This window comes from Stegodyphus dumicola, chromosome 2, assembly GCF_044657685.1.
Source record: "Stegodyphus dumicola isolate Sdum_Otavi_A_Nest chromosome 2, ASM4465768v1".
Taxonomy (NCBI): domain Eukaryota; kingdom Metazoa; phylum Arthropoda; class Arachnida; order Araneae; family Eresidae; genus Stegodyphus; species Stegodyphus dumicola.
The window spans coordinates 30,462,363-30,485,611 of record NC_140769.1 but is presented as its reverse complement, the minus strand read 5'-3'; the positions used below and the strand labels follow the sequence as shown (position 1 = coordinate 30,485,611).

The following is a 23,249-nucleotide window of genomic DNA, read 5'->3' as shown; positions in this document are numbered from 1 at the left end:
GTGTAAGATCATTGGGGCATTGTGACACTTAAAATGCACTGTGAGCCGAAAGCTGTCTGGAATAATTTGAGTGATAGGGAAAGAAGGGTATGAGACCCCTGAACCCATCCCTTGGCGAATTCTGCAAAGTCGAGACGGAAATGGGTAAAGGCTTACTGTCAGCTTTAATAAGGTGCCCAAAGCCTATATGAACGGCAGATGAAATAGTACTTTTCTGGCCGAGATAAAATTTGTGGACTTGTTCTGATGTTACTGTATAAGGTATTTCTCCCGTCTTCCTAGCGTGCCTTCGTGGTGTAGTGGTTCTGCACACTGGGCCAGTATTCCAGAGGGCCGTGGTTCGATTTCCGGCGAAGGCGTTGTCAGTTTTTCATATTTCCTGTCTTTTCCAATTAACCTATTGTCTCTGCAACTGTTAGACAAGTGACATAAGTCACAACAACATCAGTTTGCACTTCAAGCTGAAAGTACAGATAAATTTTAATTATTCGATTTTATATTAAATGTTATGTTCATTTTAGCCTTTTGAATTTCAAACTCAAAATGATTAAATGAAGACGAGGATAAAAATAATTCAGAGAAAGTGTAATTTAACTTTGAGATTATACATAACACTTTTAAGGTGATTTTGCAAAGGTGATTTTAAAATCTGGAAGGGCTAAATACCTCTTGAACAGATGATCGTAAAATTATTAATCAAAACGTAAGAAATGAATCAAATAAAGTAATATCTAGAATATTATAATTTTAATTATGTGCCATCTTTTAGTGAAAATGTAAATGATATAAATTTTTAAATGGGCCCTTTACGAAGAAAATTCCAACTATTGAGTTCCTAAACATCCTAATCCTTCTAATGTTTTTCGACTGTATTTTTTTTAAAAATAGTTTTTGTAACATTCAAGACTGGGTATGGATGATTGTTGAAATTTATGTGAATAAACCACTTGCAGCGAAGATGTCACTTTTATATGCTGTATGAATGTACATTTATTATTTTTAAAAAAAAGAAAGAAAGGAAAAAGAGTAGAATTTTACCATCCCGACAAAAGGGAATTTTTTGACTCATTCAATAACATACTTATAGTACTTTTCTCATATAAAAAGTAGCTGTCTTTCAGAAATTAACGTAACACGCGTAATAGTCTGAAGCAATACCTGTGTAATGTGCCCCCTCTTACAAAATTTGATTCAAAGTATTTCACATTTGAGATATTATTAATCGTACGGGATGGATTTTGTTTTGACTAATTCGTCTTTGAAAAGCATTTTTTCACTGAAAATTTTACATTAAAGATTTTAGTTTTTTATACTTTAAAAAAATGTTTAATGTAATTAAAGATTAATATTTTTCAGTGCGCCACTTGTTCTGACTTCTAGACATGTTATTTCTCCTTCGTCAAAGAGATGCATACCGAGTTTCTATGGCATGGCTTTCATTGTTTAATTGCGAAAGTACAGTTAGAAAACGAAATGGTCCTTTTATGCACACCAGCTTCTGATGACAGAGCATAATCAACATACAGAGCTCTGAAATACCTGAATTATATTTCATATAATGCATATAAAGTATATAATAGCTTAAATAATGTTTAATGAATTTAAAGTATTAATACGAATACATTTAATTTACCTAAATTGGTCATGAATTTTCGTTTAACGAAAGTGCAGTATTTTTGCTATGAAATGGTATAAAATTATGGTTGTAGGTTGTGAAAATAAACATCATTGTTTGAGTGGATTTAAAATGGAATGCGAAGAGGCCGGATTGAAGGATATCCTTCCATTAAAGGGTATTTGAATCCGGTTATAATCATAATCACACTTTTCATGCTATAAATATATGGCCCACCAGCGGCCGAGCGGTAAAAGTCGCTGAACACTGGTAGTTCGGTCCGAGGTTCGAATCCCGCGAACGGGCTGGCTGCATGGGTGTTTTCCCTCATGTGTAACGTGTATACGAGCCAGTTTCCCTTAGAAAGTCCTCCACGAAGGCACCCTTCCCTTAGGCAGATAGCCCTAGTGTGCTTTGCCATAATTAAATACACCACACCATGCTATAAATACTAGCATTTATTTTTAGAACATAATAAACTTAAAACATTTTAGCAACATGATTTCCCTAATGGAATAAAAGTTTTTAAACGTAAATTCTTAAATGCAGATTCTGCTTATTCAAAGACAGCTGTATAAGGTTTTGGATTACTTTTAAGCTCCGTATTGCAAATTTGTAGCGCAAATTAAATTTATATGTCAGATAACTTTAAAGTTTACACTGGATTTGACATAAAAAGTTGAATACTAGAATTTATTTCAATATAAGGGAGAAAATAATAATTATGGATGATAGTTAATGACTTTATCTCAATTAAAAGATTTTTTTTAAAAGATAAACAAAGTTCTCCGAAAAGAAACAAAATTAAATACTTTATTTATTAAAATTTTAAAGAGAATGCTTGGTCATTACTCAAAAATGTAATTCGTATTTATTTCAACCTTAAATTAAGAGCACACCGCATTCTGAAAAATGTAGGCTTAAATCAATAAATATACCGAACGCTTTAGTTGCAAATTACCACTGACAATCTGCCAGCGCTCGAAGAAAATCACGTTATATACTCCATACAATCTTAAAACAGATTTTTCCGCCTACCATAACATTACTGTCAGCAATAATAATATAAAACGCCACCGTTTGAAAAATTGAATTTTAAACACCGTAACTTAAAAGACAATCTTCTTGTAATACGCTTGCTTCACTGAAATATTAAATACCACATTTTTAACATCGCTACATAAAAATGAATAGAAAAGACGCCAACTACTCAACTCTTTTACTTTCTTTCTTGTTCGACGTATCTTGTTCTTTCAAGCTGTCAACTGGATTGACGTTTTCTTTAGTTGGTGAAGGTGTGTTGGATAAGGCGTTGAGTCGTGCTCTTGGTTGCGGCTTTGGAGTGTCTTCACTCAATTGTGACATATGAAATCCAAGAGTTCTCGAGAACTGCTCCAGGTAGACGCGGTCTGGGTCTAGGTCTTGCGAGGCAGTCGCATTGTCATTTTTATTACTAGCGTCGGCACCATTTTTGTCACTACCACGACCGTTAGAATCTTCTTGAGCTTGAGCAGCAGAGGAGTTCGCACCCTATTGAAAAGAAAGAAGATTTATTAAAATGTAATATTTTTATAAATGAGTGCATTGTTTGTACTGTTATAAATTGCTGCAAATATTTGTTTGTTTTGAATTATTGTGGGTTTACACACACTTCTTTCGTGTGCATTGTATAAAAAGAAGTTCAGTGGCTTTTATACGATTTCAGTGATCTTTTTTGTTACTCTACTTCTGGTTCAGTGAAAACATTTGTGGTTTTAGAATGGCTTTTTTAGGGTCCAAATTCGAGTCTTCAAGTGCTTCTCGCCCCATATTCTTAACCTATCACAGAGTTATTTATATTATTATTACTTTTTAAATTTGTTCATGTTTTAGGTAGTATTTTTCTTTTGTGCCTTCAGCGGTTCTGAAGTTATACTTGATTGCACTATTTATTCTGTTATAATAACTTAAATAAAGATATTCATACTATAGGCCTGTTCAGGACAGAAGAGAAATACGTCTCAAATAAGTCATAAAAGTGAAGCAATAATCTGTGTTAGGCGTAGATTTTTAGCATAGAAACTCAACCGATTTCGAGGTCGAACAAAGTCCTTATTCATCAAGAGCAAAGAAAACTGCAACTGAAAAATCAATCATTACTTTTTATGTCGGGCTGCCACTGTTTTTAACGCCACGTTGTTTGGCTCAATGACTAGTACGCCACAGGGGCGCTTAACATAGAGAAGTCTGAACTGGGTAACAGTACGTCGGAAATGGAGGGGGGGGGGGAGTGACCGGAGTCAAACTGAAAAACTAAGTTACGAACATATTTATACCAAGGAGGTTAGAATAGAAGGAGCGAAGTTCCAACTTAAACTGTGAAATGTTATTGCTGTCGCTGTGACTTGTGCAAGGAGATCTGTCATTACAACATTTTGTTTTTTTCTTTTTGAAGCATGTCATCTTGTTTTGCATATGGATGCACAAATTGATTTTTAAAAAAGATTCCTGGGATTACTTTTCACGCGTAAGTATCGATTTTTTTTTCAAGTAATTTGATAAATATGTTGAAAAATATGACAATGTCGTGTTATTTTCTTTCCAGATCTGAAAAAGGACTTAATAATAATCAAAATATGTTAAATGCATTTTAATGTTTCAGTTTTTAGCTGGTATCTTCGTTCCTTAACATACAATGATATATGCTAGGATTTAAAATGTATAATTTGAACGTTTTATGCAATTCGTTTTATAATTTTCATGAAAAGTAAGGAATCATTTGTTACTATTTTTATAAATTCTAAAGGTGTTAAATAAAGGAATGTTTTTCCCTATGAATTAAGTATTATTCATTTTTAAGTTTTGTGAATTGTTATGAATATAATTTGTGCATTTGATCAAGATAAACTGTTTGCATAGCTTACAAATTTCTGGATAGTATAGCGATAAAAGTAAGTAAAATATTTACACAATTGAACATGTGGAAAGACGTATCTAAAAATTTGTATAGATATATTTCTGTAATTCAGCTTAATTCAAGACATTTTCTTTGAGATTCATAAATGTGACACACGCATAAACTGAAATCATTAAATTCTCATAAAACTTTTTTATTTTATTAATATTTATTTTCTTGTTGTTATAAGGTTGTTGCTTCTGAAAATGATCTATTTAAAACTTTCATTTAAAAAAATGCAATCAATTTTTTAGATAATTATCTGTTTTAAATATGTGAATTTTTGTTTTAGTGTATTACAACTTAAAGCTGAAGTATTTAAGCATACTAAAATAAAATAACATTCTTTCCTATCTCTTAAACTTTGCATATGAAATGATTCTTTAATAAATTGATAATTAATAATAATAATAAATTTATTAAATTAATCAATAATTTGATAAGATACATATATACTTTGTACTCTCGCATAGTTTTAATTTATCAGAAAAATAAAATATTATACTTATTAAACCAATACGTGATGCATGAGACTTACTAATATTAAATCTGGGATGTAGAATGTATATGTTAAGGTGAAACACCGAAATCTGGTGAATGTCGACTTTCACCGGTGAATATCAACATTCACGTAGTCGCTTGGTGTATGTCCAAATATTTTCCAAATACTCTTATTTCTGACTTACACCGGTAAATGTAGACATTCACCATGTACTAATGGTGAATGTTATATTTTCTTCTCCGTAATTCAGTTGCAAAAAAACTCATTTGAGACTTAAAATAAGAACTTAAAACACACAGTACATTCAAAATGAGAAAGGAAAATAAAGAAGTTAAAAACTTACTTAATTATACAGTACGTTCTAAATGAGAAAATAAAGTAATAGTAATAAAAAACTTACTAAATTATGTGATTTAAATCTTATTTATTGCAACAACTTAAACTATTACGACACTTTGAATTGCAAAAGAGGCCTTTACATTTACAACTGCATTTACTTGTGGAACACTTTCTTTTGCAATGACATTTGTATAGCCTTGCCCACCTCTTCTCGAATTAGCTGCAGCTGCTTTTCTCAGCGACATTACTTGAGAAGGAATCTCATCTACGGAAAGTAACTTTTCTTTACAAATTACGAACTGATTACGTGTGTAAAGCTGCTTGAGAGTACATTTTCGTTTGAAGTCGGAGTCTTCTATTCCAACAACAACCGCTTATCTGTACGACCACGGTCGACATCAGGGACTTGTATTCGTACAGTATCACCAATTTGAGTCAACCATTTCGACCTACACCAGAGCATATTGTGATTGTCAACATACACCTGTGAGGGTCGGAATATACAAGAATGTAATGGAATATTCGATCTTTCACCGACGTATTTGGTGAATGTTGACATTCTCCGGTGAAAGTCGACATTCTTCAATTTCGGTCTTTCACGGTAACATATGCACTACAGTTTTTCTAGCATAGATATGGGAAGTACGCAAAGGCAGTTTAATTAGATGATATATTCAAATCCATAAAGGGCCTATTAGTGTTTAGCAGTTTACATCGTTGATCATTGATCAGCTAATAATGAAAGGTAACAGAAAGACAGCTTTAAGGAAAATACGTTTTATAATAGTGCTAAAATCGTGTGATAAAAATGTCTTTTAATTAATAATCACGCATTCCTCTGAAAGTCTTGGAACGTAAAAGAGTAAATATAAAAAAATTCACATTCATTTCACCGCCATTGAATGCGTATACAGATTATGTTACAGATTGCCACTTCTTTTCAACAAATCCACAGTTTCCTCAAGCTGAAAAAGTAATATAGTTTGATATAAAACGAATATTTAGATTTAAGTTTAATAGACAGAAAAGAAAATGATGTTATACTTACAATAATATTTGTAATTATAATTATGACAGTAATAATCCGAGACGTCTTGTTTATGGAATAACAACATTATCTCAGTCAGTCAAGTATTATTGATGAGATATGCATTAAGCTATCAGTGAATGCTAAGATTGTCAAATTAAACTCTTAACTACACATATGCTACACATTACAGACTAGACTGTCAATGTCTAGTATGACTTAAAGCCTCGATAAAATTAATTAAACTAGTTTAAATTGTATAATAGCCTATCTGATATGTATCTGAGACCTGAGAATTTGTTTACAAAGCTGAAAGTAATTTACACTGAAATGTAGTTTAAATTAAATTAAAAACGCATGGATAAATCACTTATAGAATTCAATCTGTACCTAGTAGTCTAAAGACAGGTTAAAAAACAGATTATAAAAAAGGCAATAATTAAAGTTATTTCGAGCTAAAAATTAACTTATTTCTGTACGGGTAAGATAGTTAAATACTGCACGAAGTAAATCGATAAATTATAAATATATGTACTTATTCAATTATTTTGCAAAAGACTCTGAGAACAAAGAATGTATTTTTCTGGCTTTCTGTTCAGATATACTATTAAATTTACATAAGAACAGCATTTTGTAAATATTATTTTACCTATCAGTGATTAGAATAAATGCAGTAAACCTAACACATAGGTACCGTGCATGAAATTGAAGCCAGGAAACGTCACGGTATGACGTCACGACTTATCATGGCCGCTGGCACAGACAGATGACTGGTTGGTTTTGTTTACATTCGAATCGGCTCTTTCCAAATGTTAGCTATTCATCTTTGAATGTTTATAAGTCGCCCGTTCCAATTTTAATATTTAACATAAATGATTTTCTACTTAATACATAGTAAAATCACAAGGATTGTAAATAACTGTGTCAAATTTAATAAAATCTAGGTGCATCAAAATGTGTAAATGGTTACTATAAGTTATATTATGGATAGTGAAACCTAGAAGACCAGTGGAAGTTTCAATGGTACTTTATGCAAATGATGCCTAAAGAAACTTTCTGAGATTCCGTACGTTGATGTTTTGCTCTTCAAGTCAGTATAATTTTTATTTAACAATACGTTTCTTAGTCTTATCCGTAGGCTGTATGAGAGCAGCAGTCGTGACGTCACGTTGTTGATATTTTGTTGGCTTCATTTTTGTGACGTCATGCTTACTCCATCTACTATTTTAACCTCCTTGATAGAAACTAACACGAGTTCATAATTTTTTTAACACCATTTTGTTATGTATAAAAAGTAAAGGATAGAGATAAGAGCTTAACCTTCCTACTTTTCTTTCAAAACCATTTATTGTTCTTAAAGACAGAATTTCTTCCTTTTATTGAATCTTAAACCAGAATTTAAAGTATCAAGCTGTGTTCAAGACGTTCCAAAAATAATTCGTACATCTAACAAAACTAAACGAATTAAAATGTGAAGTAATAGTATAATTATTCATTTATTTTAAATTAAAAGTGAAAAGCAGATGAAAAATGTACAGATAATATTTTCTTTACGGTTAATCTTTTTTTAACTATAGTTTCGTTTCAAAAGCCTTATTATGATTAATACACGAAAGGAATGTTTTTCAGACAATCCTTATTAATTTAATAAAATTAGAGAATTCTCAGGCTGATTTTAAAAGATTAACATTATGCTATTTTGAGACTGCAATAAATTTAATTTTTTTTTAATTATTAAAAAGTCTCTAAAGGAGTTTTGAAAAAAAAAAAGCAACCTTAAAAAGTTATGAAAAACATTTAGAATTAAACAAATTCTTTTAATTTTTATAAAAAAACATTAATCACGATTCGTTAAAAAAATTTGCCTTATTTCATAGAAATACAAACACACCCATGAAATACCACATATACTGATATTCGCTTTAAAAATTCCACGCATAGCATTAGATATTTGGAAATATTAAATATTTTTAATAGATTATAGAAAAATTAATTTCGATTTTTGTCTTTCAGATAATGGCAGCCAAAAGGTTATTTTAACCAAAATATTTTCTATCTTTTTTTAGAGGATTCACCCAGGTCCCATGCGCGTTATCTAGCAGAATACTTTAAATTGGTTCCTTTATTGAAAACTGCTTTGTATAACTTTCTTGAGAAGTTATACAAAGCAGTTTTGATATTCGCAAATGAACATTACTTTTGAATTAAATTAAGATTACTCTAAAATTATATTGTGGGGTTCCAGCTTTTATCTAACAGCTAAGTGTGTAGGAACCTCGTGAACACTCAATAATCGCTTTAGTTCAGTAACAGATACGTAAAACTCAGGAAGGGTTAATTACCCTTTATTTAAGATAAGATGTTACGTAAAACGTAACGGCTCGTAATGGTAATAAGTTACGTAATGGCTCCTTCAAAGCGTACAGCAAAGCCTCCACTTGGGCTTGAACATAAATATTAAGAAGTAAAACTTAACTAAAGCTTAACTAAAAAGATATAACTGAAGCTATCAATATCTTTAAGCAGTCGGCGACTAAATATCAACTAAGATGGCGAAACTATCAAGGGCCTGAAATACGGCCGAGTGTAGTAACAGTTTAGAGAGTGTGTGGCCAAAAGGAGAACGCGCGCTAGTTAGAATCTCTGGCTCTCTAACGAAGTCGGTGGAACTTCGACTTAAACACCGCTCATACTCATTTGCATTAACCGCGACATTCTGGTAGGAAACTGTAAGCTGAAATGAGGAGGGGTAGGAATGTAGCTTTAACTAAAGATAACTGTTAACAACTTAGGATAAACTTTGCAATATTATTACGTAAACTATTTCGTGAGAGAGTTAACTGAGTTTTGTTTGACGTTGGGATCTTCGATTTAAACATTACCCATATTTGTTTCTAAAATTCTTTGTCAAATTTAATTTTTTTGTAAAAAATGGTTATTGTGATTCGATTTTTATTGATTCTGTTCATAAAGCAGTTAATAATATATTTTGAGATTTTAACAAACATTCGGCATTTTGTTTCGCAGCATTCCGTACGTTGATGTTTGTTCGCAGCAAGAATGTTTAGTGCCTTCGCCGGGATTCAAATTCCAGATCTTCCGATTGCTAGCCGAACGTACTTCCAGTTGCACCTCGAAGGCAAGTTGCAAGATAGGGAGGCAAGAAATACATACAAAATAAAATCCCTTATTTAAAAAATAAAATACTTAATAATATAACATAAATTGTATGTTTTTTTAAGTTTTCAATCTTTTTATGCGTTTAAAAAAACTAAATTCAAATTGAATATCCTTATTAACCGGATTATAAATTTACTCAGACTTTGACGGGTAATAGTAATTTTGGAATTAACTTATTTCGTTTCAATATTGTTAATAGTGGACTCTGTGCTTGTGGCGATGCTGTGGCTTTATTGCATTGCAGGTTGTAGGCGACTGCCAGAAGTGCATTTAAAGTGACTTTAGGGCAGCTCTCTGTTTGCGAGCCTTCTGTTTCCTATGATCTTGTTAAGAGCTCCGAAGCCTTTGCAGTCTTCCGCGACTTTATTTTCTGTTTGAACTTTTAGTATTATTATTTATATGATTGGATTTAAATCTTTTATGTGTCATTGTATTATTTTGCATATTGTCTATGTATGATTACGTTATATATTGATGTATTATTATTCCTTTGTATCAGAGTTATTTTTAATTATTTTTTTATTATTGAATTATTACTTTTTATGTTTATTTTATTTTCTTTTACTGTTTATTTTATTTTCTTTTAGTATTAATACAGTTTAATAATTCATGGTATATTTAAGTATTTTTACTTTAATAGTATTTGTATTTTATATTTTTTCTTTGCTTTCTCCAGACCTATTATGCTTTTACTGTTGAATTGTATCTCCTTGCATTGTGAGCTATTAACTTACATCTGTAAGCCTCGTGGATTACTTCGTGGAACACAAGGAAATTTGTATTTGTTTTCTTAATTAAAATAAATGAATATACTAGTTCTGTAGTCGCATACAAATCGAACAATTTAACTTAAAATGAAAGGATATTTAGACCTATAAAACATTGAAAACATATAATTTAACTATACTTTGGTTTTAGTGTTATCAAAATATATTCTGTTACCTGAATATCGGCTTGCGTTGCATTATTTGAGCCATCCGTTTTCTTGTCCTCCATCATCTTCATCAAAAGCACTTTCTTCAAAAGCGGTAATTCTGTTGAGAACTCCGGGATTCGAGCTTTTAAACCCACAGGAGAACGTTTTCCATCCGATATTGTTTCTTTTTTTGGAGAGGGAACTTTTGGTAAGAGTTTTGGAGATGTCGACACGGCTGGGATGGCAGATGTGAGCAATGATGAGAATGGGTTATGCTTTGATTTGGGTGACAATGATGGCTTCTGTGCAGAAATATTTTGAATAAAACAACATAATGTAAATGCCTAAGATATCAAAGCTATTTCATATTTCATTTTGGAAATGTATTCAAAAATAAAATTACTTAAGAATAATAGAAAAAACTCCATTTACTAAATTGAAGGGGGGATGAAGTAAAATGCTGTAGTCAGTTAAAAAAATATCCATCAGAAGAATTGCATTCCATTACATAAGCATACATTATTGTTTCTTTTAATGTACTTTATCTATTTATGTAAGGTATTTCTTGCTCTTATGTAAAATTATAATTTATAAAATTTTTTCCAATAGCGAAACCATACTGAATTAATTTAAGTTTGACTTTTTCCCCCCAATTAATTGAACTAGTAAACTTTTAAATCATTATCTTCTGACTGAATTGCATATTTTTTAATGTTCTTAAATTTCATAATTAACTATTTAACGATTCCTTTTTTGTTTTATTGAATTACATAAATCAAGTGGGCGAGAAGACAGCTTCAGCTTTGACTATCAGCAGGTAAACGTAGCTTAAAAAGTAGTTTTATGACAATTTTGTAATTATACATAAGCTGTCTGCAGCTCTTAAGCTCTAACTGATAGGATTAAATTATATTTAGGTTTGATAGAGATACAATTGTTGATTAGAATTTTAGATATAACTAATAACATGAAAGCAAAGTAAGAGAATCTTGATCATAATGAAGCATTGTTTCTTTAATAGAGTTTCGGCGATGTCTAAAAATCTGCACAGGAAACATTTTGAGAATATTATATAACATACCTTCTAGATATATATTTTATTCTAAACGAGATTTATGCGAATACAGTTGAATTTTAACAAAAATGTTTCTTGAATTAGTTGTAAATTTCATGATTAAATAATAGATATTTAGTTGCATTCTTGTTTTATTTATTTATTATCACAAGAGGTGCTATTAGCCACGAAACACACATTTTATACCTATCACTTTTATGTGCGAATCACTTTTCAAAGTTTTGTTACCAAACGTTATTTCCATGCATTATTTAAAAAAAATTAAATAACTAAAACTAGGTGCTTATGTATGTATGTATGTTTCTTACACTTCGGAAAATCGACGGCACCCACAGCCACTGAATTTTTAATACACTCTTACCCGAACATGAGCACTTTGAAATCTGAATTTTTACTTTCGAATTTTTTTCTGATTTAATTTCCATTTTGCACAAATGTAACGAATTTTTATTTAGCGCACTCAGTGATTTGAAAAAGAGAAGTGGCAATACCATTCGAAATAAATCATTTTTATCTCCAGCGTGCCAAGCTGCTGCCATTAGTTAAAATGTAAGCTACTAATATTTCAGTTTTAATCCCCAAATTTGACTGTTTGAAAGCAATGTGTTGCCACTGCCTCAATTAGGATACTTATTATATCCACGATCCAGGGTGTTACGATTCAGTAACGTATAAGATATTTAACTTTGAAATTTAATCTTTTTGTTATTGAGTAAAAAACAAAGTGATTGAAAAGCAATAAATACAGTTCTTAAAAAATATTTTTCTATTTTTTAATTTAATTGATTTAAATAAAAATGCATTTAAATCTAGTTAGAAATCTAATTTAGTTAGAAATACTAAATATTTTTAGTATTTCATAGCACTAGATGGGTTCACTAAAATCCTTATATAATTTTTCCTTTTTTTAGGATAACATTTTTAGGCGACCGCTAGGGCGACTAGTTAAAAAAAATAATATAGGAAATATGAAAAAATGTACACCAACTCCTAACACTTGATCAGAAATTTGAAAGATTATCCTGTTTTTGAATATTTTATGAATTTGCACCTGAGTTTCATGTGACGTAAATGCGAGGAAAGCGATGTGAAGCTAAAGAGGCAAAAAAACTGTTTTAGCAGGTGTGAATTCAAGACTAGATTGGTAGATTAAGATGCTCAGCGAGAGCATCACAAACCTAAATAAATCTACTAATGAGAAGGGAAAATCTGAATCCTTTCAGATGACTTCTTTTATTTATTTTGCTTACTCTTGTTTTATTTATTTATTTGCTTGCTATCAAGAAAAAGCAAAAAATAGCTGTTGAATAGTGTATATATATATTACATATTACGAATTGCGCCCTTAGGCACTGCACGGAAAGATAGGGATGTCCCGTGAAGGTCTTTTTAAGGTAAACTGGCTCGTATCCACGTTACACGTGGAGAAAACCACGAAAACACCCATGCAGCTAGCCCGTTCGCCGGGACTCGAAACCCAGATCGAACTACCAGTGTTCGGTGGCTTTTACCGCTCGGCCCCTGGTAGGCCTTGAGTAGTAGTTAAGATACTTTTTATCTGTGCTAAACCAACTTACGTTTTTAATTTTATCTTATTTATTAAATAAAAAGAAAAATGTATAAGTTTTTCAATATGCTTTCAAACAAAAATGAAAATTTTGATATTTTTTAAATAATGATAAAAATTTATGAAAGTAAATATTGATAAAAATTTTTCTTTTTGTTATTTACCTTGTTGAATGATTATTACATGCTTGATTAAAAACTAATTCAGTTTCATTTGTAATGGATTTCGAAAAAGCAATTCTTTTAACAGTCTTAAATTTGATTTGAAATATTATTTTATAACTTATGTAATAAAGTGAGGCTTAAAGTTCGGACTATATTCGAAATAATCGAGATCGTTCTTTAAGAAGGGAAAAAATACTAGGCAGTACTTAAATGATATCAATTTCTTTACGTTATACATTACTTAAATACTTTTATGGAAGCAATTTAATTAGAAATTAAAAAATTAGCATAGAAGGCTTACAGTGTGTTTTGATTTAATTTGAAAATTTTTAAATTTTGTATTGGAGCAACATTGTATTAACGCGTAAGTAACGGTTTTAAGAATAAAGTCTTCTTTTTTGAATATTTCTAATGCTGGAATGTTTGTATCTAAAGCATAGCACAGCTTTCCCCTTTAAGAAACGCCTGTAATGTGGGCATAAAAGTAGTTGACGCTAAAAGAAACATTTTTGCAAAATAGTCCAATTTTCAATCATATAGTTATAATTAGAAGAAAAATATAAAAATAGATTTAATGGTAGTCACACAGGGAAAACACTTTCAAGAGATATATGTTGATCAGAGTGACAAAAATATTTCCGTAAACCCAATTATTTTAAATGTTACTTTCGAAATCATGTGACTAACGCAAGAACTCTTTCGTAAGCACTGAAGATTCATACTTTATTTTAAAATACATAAAATTTCTGAATCAAAATAATATCGCAGTGAAACTAAATAATTCAAAATGTTTAATCATGAATTCGAAGAAGACACTTATGTTAAGCAAGTGAGCTTTCTGAAAGTCTAATTTGCAACAGAGTGAAATCATGCTGTAAAACTTAAATTTTCCTTTCAATTCAGATTTTGCATTCAGATAATTAAAGCCTGTATAAAAAATAATTTCATGTCTGATACGAAAATTCAGAGAATAACTCTGACATCAATTATCGAAGAATTGGAAAAACATCAAATTGTAAAGAAGAAACAGAAGCCTCTTTTAAATGCTAAAATATTTCAAAAATGCGCAGAAATCAGAAACCATTTTTTTCATAATTTTAAAATGATGTGTTGAAATAAAGATAATTTGGTAACATAATTACACTGATTATCATAAATTAAGGAAAAATCACAGAAAACACGATTACTGAAAAAGTTACACGTAGAATTTTATGAAACTTACCCACAATATACAACACATAGTAAAGTATCAAATAGCATAAAAAGAAATTACCAGACAATTACTTTAATATAGAAATTAGCACATGTATAAAATGAACAAATCAAAGATGTCAGTTTGCTATAGTAAAAGTACCTTTAATATGCAATATAATCGCCTCTAGAAGCAATACAGCTCATTCAGAGATGTGTGATGCTTTCAATTATGTAGTCTATCAGTTTCATAGGAAGCGAGAGCCATTGCTCTTGCAAAGCAGTTGCAAGCGCGGCAAGGGTATAAGGGGGGCGGATTGAGAGCAGCTAGACGTCTCCCTAAAGCATCCCAAACGGGCTCGATAGGACTCAAGTCCGGAGATCGAGCTGGCCACTCCATGCGCATAATTGTTTCCTGTTGAAGATAATCATATACGATGCGAGCCCTGTGTGGTCTTGCATTGTCGTCCTGTAACAGGAAAGCATCACCCATTACCCCGGTATATGGACACTCCCTCTTCCGTGTGCATCTCTTTCACGGATATTTGACGGAAGATAACGGGTACCAGGTTCTCTACACATCAAATAACGCCTACTATCGCGTTCTAGACTAAACCTGGACTCATCCGTAAAGAGAATAGCCCTCCATTGCTCAGGCGTCCAGTGGACATGTTGTCGTGTCCACTGCAAACGGCCCCTCCTATGGCGTGGCTTGAGAAGCAAGCAAATGGTTGTTCGCCTCGCATACAGACCCCCTTCGTGAAGCCTTCTACGCACAGTTGACGTTGACACCAACCTTCTGGTGGCTGCAGCAAGGGAGGATCTAAGAAGAGTCAGAGTAGCGTTTCTATTCCTGAGTGCACATAATGTCAAATATCGGTCACCGGCGCTCGTCATAGCAGTTGGCCGTCCTTGGCTGAACTTCCTAGGTGCCGAAACTGTGATTTAAAATTGCCTTCAAAGTCTATGAACCACAGAAGGACTCACATTTAGCCATCTGGCCACTTCTGTTTGACTTTGTACTGCCTCTAGTCTCCCAATCTATCGTAGTTCTGTAGGCAAATGATGCCTGGAGATCATTGTTACGAATTGGCTATCTCAGATTTCTGATGTCACTATCACAATGAAATATGTGGGCTTGCTCTCAAACATGGACTTTTATGCTCCTCGCAGAATTCCGAGTGCAGCGGCACTAATTTGCATATTGGAGGTTTACTCAGCTACTCTTACTTGGCAACATATTCAAATTTTACGCGGTTTGGCTTATTTTTGAGGGAGTTATTGCTATTTTTGTGATTTTTCCTTAATTTATGATAACCAGCGGCAAGGAGTGCAAGATTGCGCCTTACTTTGGCAAGAGACCTGACCATACAAGTGACAGTACGACTTCGCTCAGTTTCGCCCCCAATGTTGATGGAGAGCACCCCTGGGGAAAGGGTTCGAGGGTCTTCCACATTTTTCCCCTACCACTAACCACTCGAAAGGACTTTCTGCTTGCTATATATATAGAGTGCCCCTATGCCGCAAAGACACTTTACATTTACAAACATCCATGCCTTCTCCACGATTCGAATCTGAGCCGTTCGCTACCGTAGTAAGCTCCCCTAACCACTATACCACCTGGTCGGCTGGAATCAGCAGTAATTAAACTGCTTGTGCGCATAAATAGAGAAGTACATAGTGCAGGGAAGTAAATGTAAATAAGTGTAGGGGTTATAACTAAATCTGATTAAAAGTTAAAAAAAAATATGTTAACATTGGGAAGTTTACCTGTTGAGTTTCTACTTTGAGAGTGGACTGCCCAGGTTTAGCATTTCGATCATTTTTTGGTGAAGTTTGTTTTCCGTTACCAGCAGCCGCTGCCTGAGCTTGTTCCTTCGCTCGCAGCAGTTTAAGTCTTTCCAAAAAGGGCAGACCTATAAAAAGTAAAACTAAAATGAGGTACGTAAGAATAAATGATAATCACTTATTTGAATAGAGGTGCAATTGGCAATTTTATTTACGATAATTTCAGGTCTGCGCGAAGACAAACATTTTAATCATATAAAAGGTTTCTTAGAAAAGCACTTTATATTTATAACTTTCAATAGATTAGAAACTAGTTTAAATCAAAAGTGTACACTCAGAATGGTTTGAATATGAGAATTGTAAAGAAAGAGAAATGCGTAACTAACTTCGTGATTCTTCCGATTACTGAAAATATAATTGGCTGCCAAGTGTTTTCAACGATTCTTGATAACAGAGCATAGAAGGGATGGCTACATGCGATGAGTAAGGGCTCGAACAATGTTATATACACTGGTGAAATAAATTAAGAGAATTTGCATATTTTATCGAATTGCATGAAAAGAACTGAAGGAAAAATCGATGCTTCTAGATAAAAATGCAAATTTTGTACGGCAAATACGTAAGAGTACACGTGTGTATAGGCGGAGTCAGCAGAAAAACATGCTTTATAAGCGCGTGTAATGCAGTACAAATTGCAGGTGGGTGCAATACAAATTGCGTTTGCTAGTACACCTCGGCGAATTTCTCGGTGTTACCTTGCAGTTGATGGAATGAGGTGGCGAATCGGAGGCTAGAGGCAGGCCAATCGCAAGTCCAGATATGCAGAGAGTTTAATTTAACGCCCAGCGTCGTGCATAACCTATGGAACCAGTTCCAGGATACTAGATTCATCGAGATAAAGCTTGGGCAAGTTCGTCGAAGAGCCACGACAGCCAGAGAAGATTGCTATTTGTCCATTTTAGCGATGCGTAATAGAGGAGCTACAGCTTCTTAGCTCTCTCGGGACCTGTACGCAGCCATAGTAACCCGTGTAACAAGGGTGCCTGTTTCCGAAAGACTGAATGAGAGAGGCTTGTTTACCAGAAGACCCGCAGTTTACGTCCCGCTCACTTCTACGGATAGGAGAGTCCGATTAGCATGGTGCAGGTAGCATAGTGATTGGAGTACGGAGCAATGGGCGACAGTTCTATTCACCGACGAGTCCCGTTTTAGCCTAAACACCGTTTTTGCCGTACTTTCATATGGCGAGAGTCAGAGACCCGCTAACTACCCTCCAACGTCTGCGAAATCAACAATTATGGCGGTGGTGGTGTAATGGTCTGGGTAGGCATCATGTTGGATGCCCGCACACCTCTCCATGTCTTTGATAGAGGCTCTGTGACTGGTGTGAAGTATAGGGATGAGGTCTTGGAGCCCTATGTTCGCCTTTTCCGGGGTGCAGTGGGCCCAGAGTTCATCTTACAGGACGGTAACGCGAGGACACATAGAGTTTTTCTGGTCGATGAATTTCTCGAGAGTGAGGATATTCGCCAGATGGATTGGCCAGCCAGGTCTCCAAACCTCATCCCTATACAGCATATCTGGGACGCTCTTTGGAGGGCAATTACAACTCGTAACACTCCTCCGAGAGCCATCCAGGAATTGAAAACAGCGTTGCTGAATGAGTGGGACTAATTGCCACATGCACTGATAAGCTGCCTTATTTCCAGTATGACATCACGCTGCGAGGCCTGTATGGTTGTAAGAGCGGATCATACCCCCTATTAACCCATTTCTTTCGTGTCTTCTGCAACCGCTGTTTCAGACCTTCAGATTTCCATGAGTGTTACACACGAACATGTGTATCTATTACAACTGTTGAATGTTTATTTTGTTTGTATTGTATCAGTCTATGTTCACACCAAATTTTATTTAAATCTGTCCAGTAGTTCTGGAGATCGTAGACCAAATATGCAAATTCTCTTAATTTATTATACCAGTGTATGTGAAGATAGGGCTAGTTACAACTAATATTATCCTTTTCTATACATTTTGGCCAGGAACTGTCACATCGGAAATCCTCGCAGTTGTGTACCTTTTTATTTAATGGCCCTTTTTTACTGGCATTCCTCGTAATTCTTAATCTTTTCTATCATATAATGATCATTTTTTCGCGTACCTCTGATTAAACGATGGCTCTTTGCAGGTTGGGAGCCACTGGATTTCACACAGTTTCATATATAGTCACGTTCATTCATGTACTTGAATCCTTCGTAGAACTTATCTTTTAGCATGTTCTTCAAGTCTGGTTACGCATTTCTAAATCTCTTCAATGCTATAAAAGTAATGAAATGATGCTTCATTTTTTGAAAGATAATGCATTCTGCAGCTGCTATATCTGGTGAATAAGACAAGTGGTTTAGAATTTTGAGTATTGTTTGTTAGAGACTGACGATAATATAATTGTTTGACGACGCATTGTCGGTTAGCAAAAATCCAGAGCAATGTTTTCTTTTTTCAAGATTTTCTCAGATAATTTTATGAGATGCATTTTTACTCATTATTCGAAGAGATAGATAACAATTTTTCAGCAGCAACTGTGGAACGCTTCCAATGTTCGGATCCTTTAGAGACTGCGAAGGGCGACCACTCCTGGATTCATTATCAACAGCTTTGCTTTCATCACGAAATCGCCTGTACCGATGAAAAATTGGATATGATCATCGTAAGCATTAGACATACTGCATAGAAAATTCCGTCCGTTAGCAGACGATATTTTAGGAAAAACAAATTGAGATGTCACAGCAATAAAAGCTATAAATTACCTATGGTAGGAATTAGTTAAAATATTAGTCATAAAACTTTGTGAACGAGTTGAATACTTCATTTCAGATCATCGTTCTTTAAAAACCTTATAACTTCATGCTCCTTTCTTGCTTGAACGTTTTATGATTAAAAAAAAAGTGAATGTTTTCAGATTTTATATTACAACCAAAGGGCCGTTTTTTTTAAAGTTTTGTGTGTTACCTTTATTAATTAAATATCATGTTCTTCGCACTTAAACCATAAACATACATACATTCATTCACATTCTTCATTATTTAGTTTCTTAAAACATAATGCAGGGCTGTAATATTTGGTGGCAACACTTTGAAAATTGAATCGCCGTTTTATAGTGAACGACGCAAAATGCAAAACAAAATTAATAGCTCTTCCGGTCAAATTGGCCCTTTGGGCTAATAGTGGAATGCGCTTTGGTCTACTTTAATGCTATTAATTACCAATTTATATAAAGTACTTTAACGCTTTAATGTTATCAATTATATTATTAATGCATATTTATAAAATAAAAAACTATTCAATTAGTACGTAAATATACAGAGGTACAAACATCTTTTATTAATTGAAACAATGTATTTTGATATATTTATATCATAGCAACCAGATGTGTTATAAAGATGAAATAAAAATTTATAAGCCAAAATAAGTCAATAAATTAAATAAAAAAATATCTAATTTATCTATAAAAACCATACTTCATAAAATAAAGAAAAAATATTAATTTTATTGCTGCCTTTTCGTAGCCTTTAATTATATTTTTAAATTTTAGCCACATATTAAGTTATTTCTTAGAAAGTTGTACTTAATTTCTTCTTGAAAATGGTTTTACGTAAAAAATATTTAAAAGCTTAATAACTAATTAGGTCGTGTCTGTTTGCGTCGGAAAAATATTTATCTTTTCGCCGAAAAGTTAAAGAGGTAGTCATTATTATTAATGAGGATGCCTACTTAAGTTTCGGTCATTAACCTAATTTAAGATTCAGCTTAACAGTAGAGTGATTAGACACTTTTTTCATTTACTAGAAAATGTTCTAGCATAAATAATATTCTAAAGAACTAAGGTACCTGAAATTAAAAACGTGCGAGAATATTTAACTTCAGTTTTAAAACTTTTAAGTAGAAGCGATGTAAATTACATTAAAATATATTATAATAATATGCGAGTTTTTATGTACAAAAGGGAAGAATAATAATATTTTGGCTGGCCAATTTACAAAAGCAATGACCGTTTATTTTCTTCCATAATTACTAGTTCAAAGGGGCTTTGTTCCTGAAAGACTATTGTTTTCGTTTTGCGATTTTGCGTTGGTTCACTAAAAATGTCCGTTTCACTTTTCAAACTGTTGCCACGAAATGTTAGAGTCCAGCATTATATTTGAAGAAATTAAATAATGAAAAATCTGCATAAATGCATGTGTATTTCTCGCATTGTGATAAAACAACGGTACCTAGAGCCATCGAAATTTGAATGACGTAATCTTAATCATATACTACATGCAAATATGGGCATGTGGAAGCCCAAATTTGAAATTTGGAATTTTTTTTATTTGTTTATTAAGGATTTCAATGTGAGCAATGGCAACGTTGTACAGGAAAAACATTTTTATCTCTAGCGTACGAGTCTCTGTATCGGAAATTCTAAAGATATGCTCATTTTAAAACTATTTGCGATATTGCTGCTGAACTGAATTTTATAGTTCAAGTGCGAAGAACGTGATATTTAATAAAAAAACGCTCCTTTGGACGTAATTTAAAATCTGAAACCTTTCAGATTTTTTTTAATTCAAAATTTTGTTTTATTTAGATGATGAAATAATGTTGTGACTTTGACTTGAGATAACTTTTACCTGATTTGGTAAAGATGATGGTTTTTCTAAGAAATGTAAATTTCTAAAGTCATTGAAATGTGGCAGAATTGTCCCAAACATATAAAAATTATTAGCCCAAAAGAGCGTTAGCCCAGAAGGGTTATTAGTCTAGAAATGGCATTTTGTGTCGGTTCACTATAAATGTCCGTTTCACTTTTCAAATTCTTGCCTCCAAATATTATCGCCCTGCATTATATTTAAAGAAATTAAATAATAAAGAATCTGTATGAATATGTATGTATGTATGTATGTTTCTCGCATTGTGAAAACAACAGTACATGGAACCATCAAATTTTGAATAACGTAGTCCTCCACTCGAGTATGGCCATCTGTAATTCCGAATTTTTTTTTTTTTTTTGTCTATTTCACATTTTGTAAAACTTTGACGAATTTTTAATTAAAAAACACAGTTTCAAAGCTAGCAGTGGCAACACTGTACTGGGGAAAAATATTTTTATCTCCAGCGCGCCAGACTGCCTATTGGAAATTCTAAAGATATGTTGTTTTTAAATATTTAAAAAGAAGGGCCGTTTGAGTGTAATATGAATTCTGAAAACTGTCAGATTTTTTTTCATTTTCCTGATTTTTCGCAAATAGAAATCTTTTTTATTTGATGTTTTCCTCCTGAATTAAAAAAAAAAAAGTTGCGGCCTGAATTTCAACAGATTTCAAGTCTGAATTTCAGCAGAGTAAGAGTTGATCCAGGTAAGTAGTGCTTTTTAACTGATTTATTGCTGCTTTCAGATACTTTCACTTTTTCCCTGGAACAAAATAAATATTTTGACTTCATCATGTAAATATTGTGTTTTATTTTTTTTTCAATAAAGAAATCTTTTAGAAGAATGTATTATTACTTTGTTTATTCCATGTTTGCCTGTTTTATAACTTTCTGCGACATTTTTGCCTTCTAAATTTCACAGTTCTCTTAAAGAATATTTGAAAGATACAGCGAAGAGCTGAGAAATCGATGTTAAGCAAACTATAAGCAAAACATATCCAGTAGTGCAGTGAAGTTGTTAAATTGAAGCGAGTGGTATGTATAAATAAATGGAATAGCATGACATATGATATATTTCTTAGTAATATAAGAATAAGGTAGCTAAACAATGTTTACACTTTACGATGAAAATTTCTTACTAACCAAATGTAATTAAAATAAATGAATTTAAGTTTGTTATTCACACTGCTTGTAATCGGAACATATTATTTTAAATTTTTGAAACTCTCCCTTTTCACATTCTGCGATACATTACCATAAACAAATTTAAATAAATAATAGTCTAATATTAAAAAAAATAATTAGAATGTTCTTTAACAGTAAGAGAGGTTCGAAGAAATCGAACTCAAATTTAATTAGCTTGCTTTAATTAGAATTTAATTCTTTCATAGGAGAATAAATTTGAATTAAAACACCATTTAATAGATTTAAAGTGAAAAAGCGTTTTAAAGCAATAACTTCAAAACGCATCATAAAAATACGCTTCGTAACGCACAAATTGGATAACTTTAATAACCTTAATAAATTTTAAGAAATTTAATGACATCATAGTTTGGGTAATTTTCTTTTAATTATACTTTGGTCAATTCACAGTACAGCCTGAAACACTGGTTATCTGACTTAAGATGAAATTAAGTGTTTTTAGGCAGTGACTTCAAAGCTTTTCAGAAACAGACATTCTATAACAGATAAATTGAAACCATATTGAAAAACAGATTCTGTAAAGCAGAAATTGAAGCAAATTTGATTACATGATAATTTCTATTATTTGTTATTTTAATTAGTCTCTTCATTTACATAACACACTTAAGTATGATTTAATTGATTTAATGTGAAATGAATAGTTGGTAAAATTATCTCAATATAAAAGAATTTCAAAACTTGCCAATTTTATTTTGAGTATAAATAAACTTAAGATATCAATATATTTAAATTTATACATGCTCATATCTAAAATTTTTGAGATATTTATTGAAACTCTTATTAATATTAAAATTTTGTATTGGGAAAAACTCTGCCCAAGCAATCGGTTTTTAAGAGTATTAATATTGACAATTGAACGGACTGAAAATTCCCACCAAAAAGGGTGAATTGAAAATAAAAAGTTTAGTAATGCATAATAGAGGTGTAATAAGATAAGGTGCCAGATCAGTTTCGCGCGTTCGACCGTAATGGTTTACTAAATTGACGAAGAACAAAATGCAGTATAATTCACGAAACAAGTTCAAAAACTTTCACTGATGGCGTTTTCACTAAGGAATTCA

The 23,249-nt window shown here is 32.4% G+C and overlaps 1 protein-coding gene across 1 annotated transcript in view; it reads right to left on the bottom strand.

Annotated features, from left to right (window-relative positions):
- The window catches only part of LOC118194750 (uncharacterized), a 631,198-nt gene that overhangs the window by 45,242 nt on the left and 562,707 nt on the right, over positions 1 to 23,249 (bottom strand). The window contains exons 18-20 of the mRNA XM_085810543.1: positions 16,282 to 16,427; positions 10,541 to 10,816; positions 2,831 to 3,145 (exon numbers count right to left, since the gene is read on the bottom strand). Coding sequence (XP_085666669.1) covers positions 2,831 to 3,145; positions 10,541 to 10,816; positions 16,282 to 16,427 — 737 coding nt within the window. The remainder of the gene's footprint in view (positions 1 to 2,830; positions 3,146 to 10,540; positions 10,817 to 16,281; positions 16,428 to 23,249) is intronic.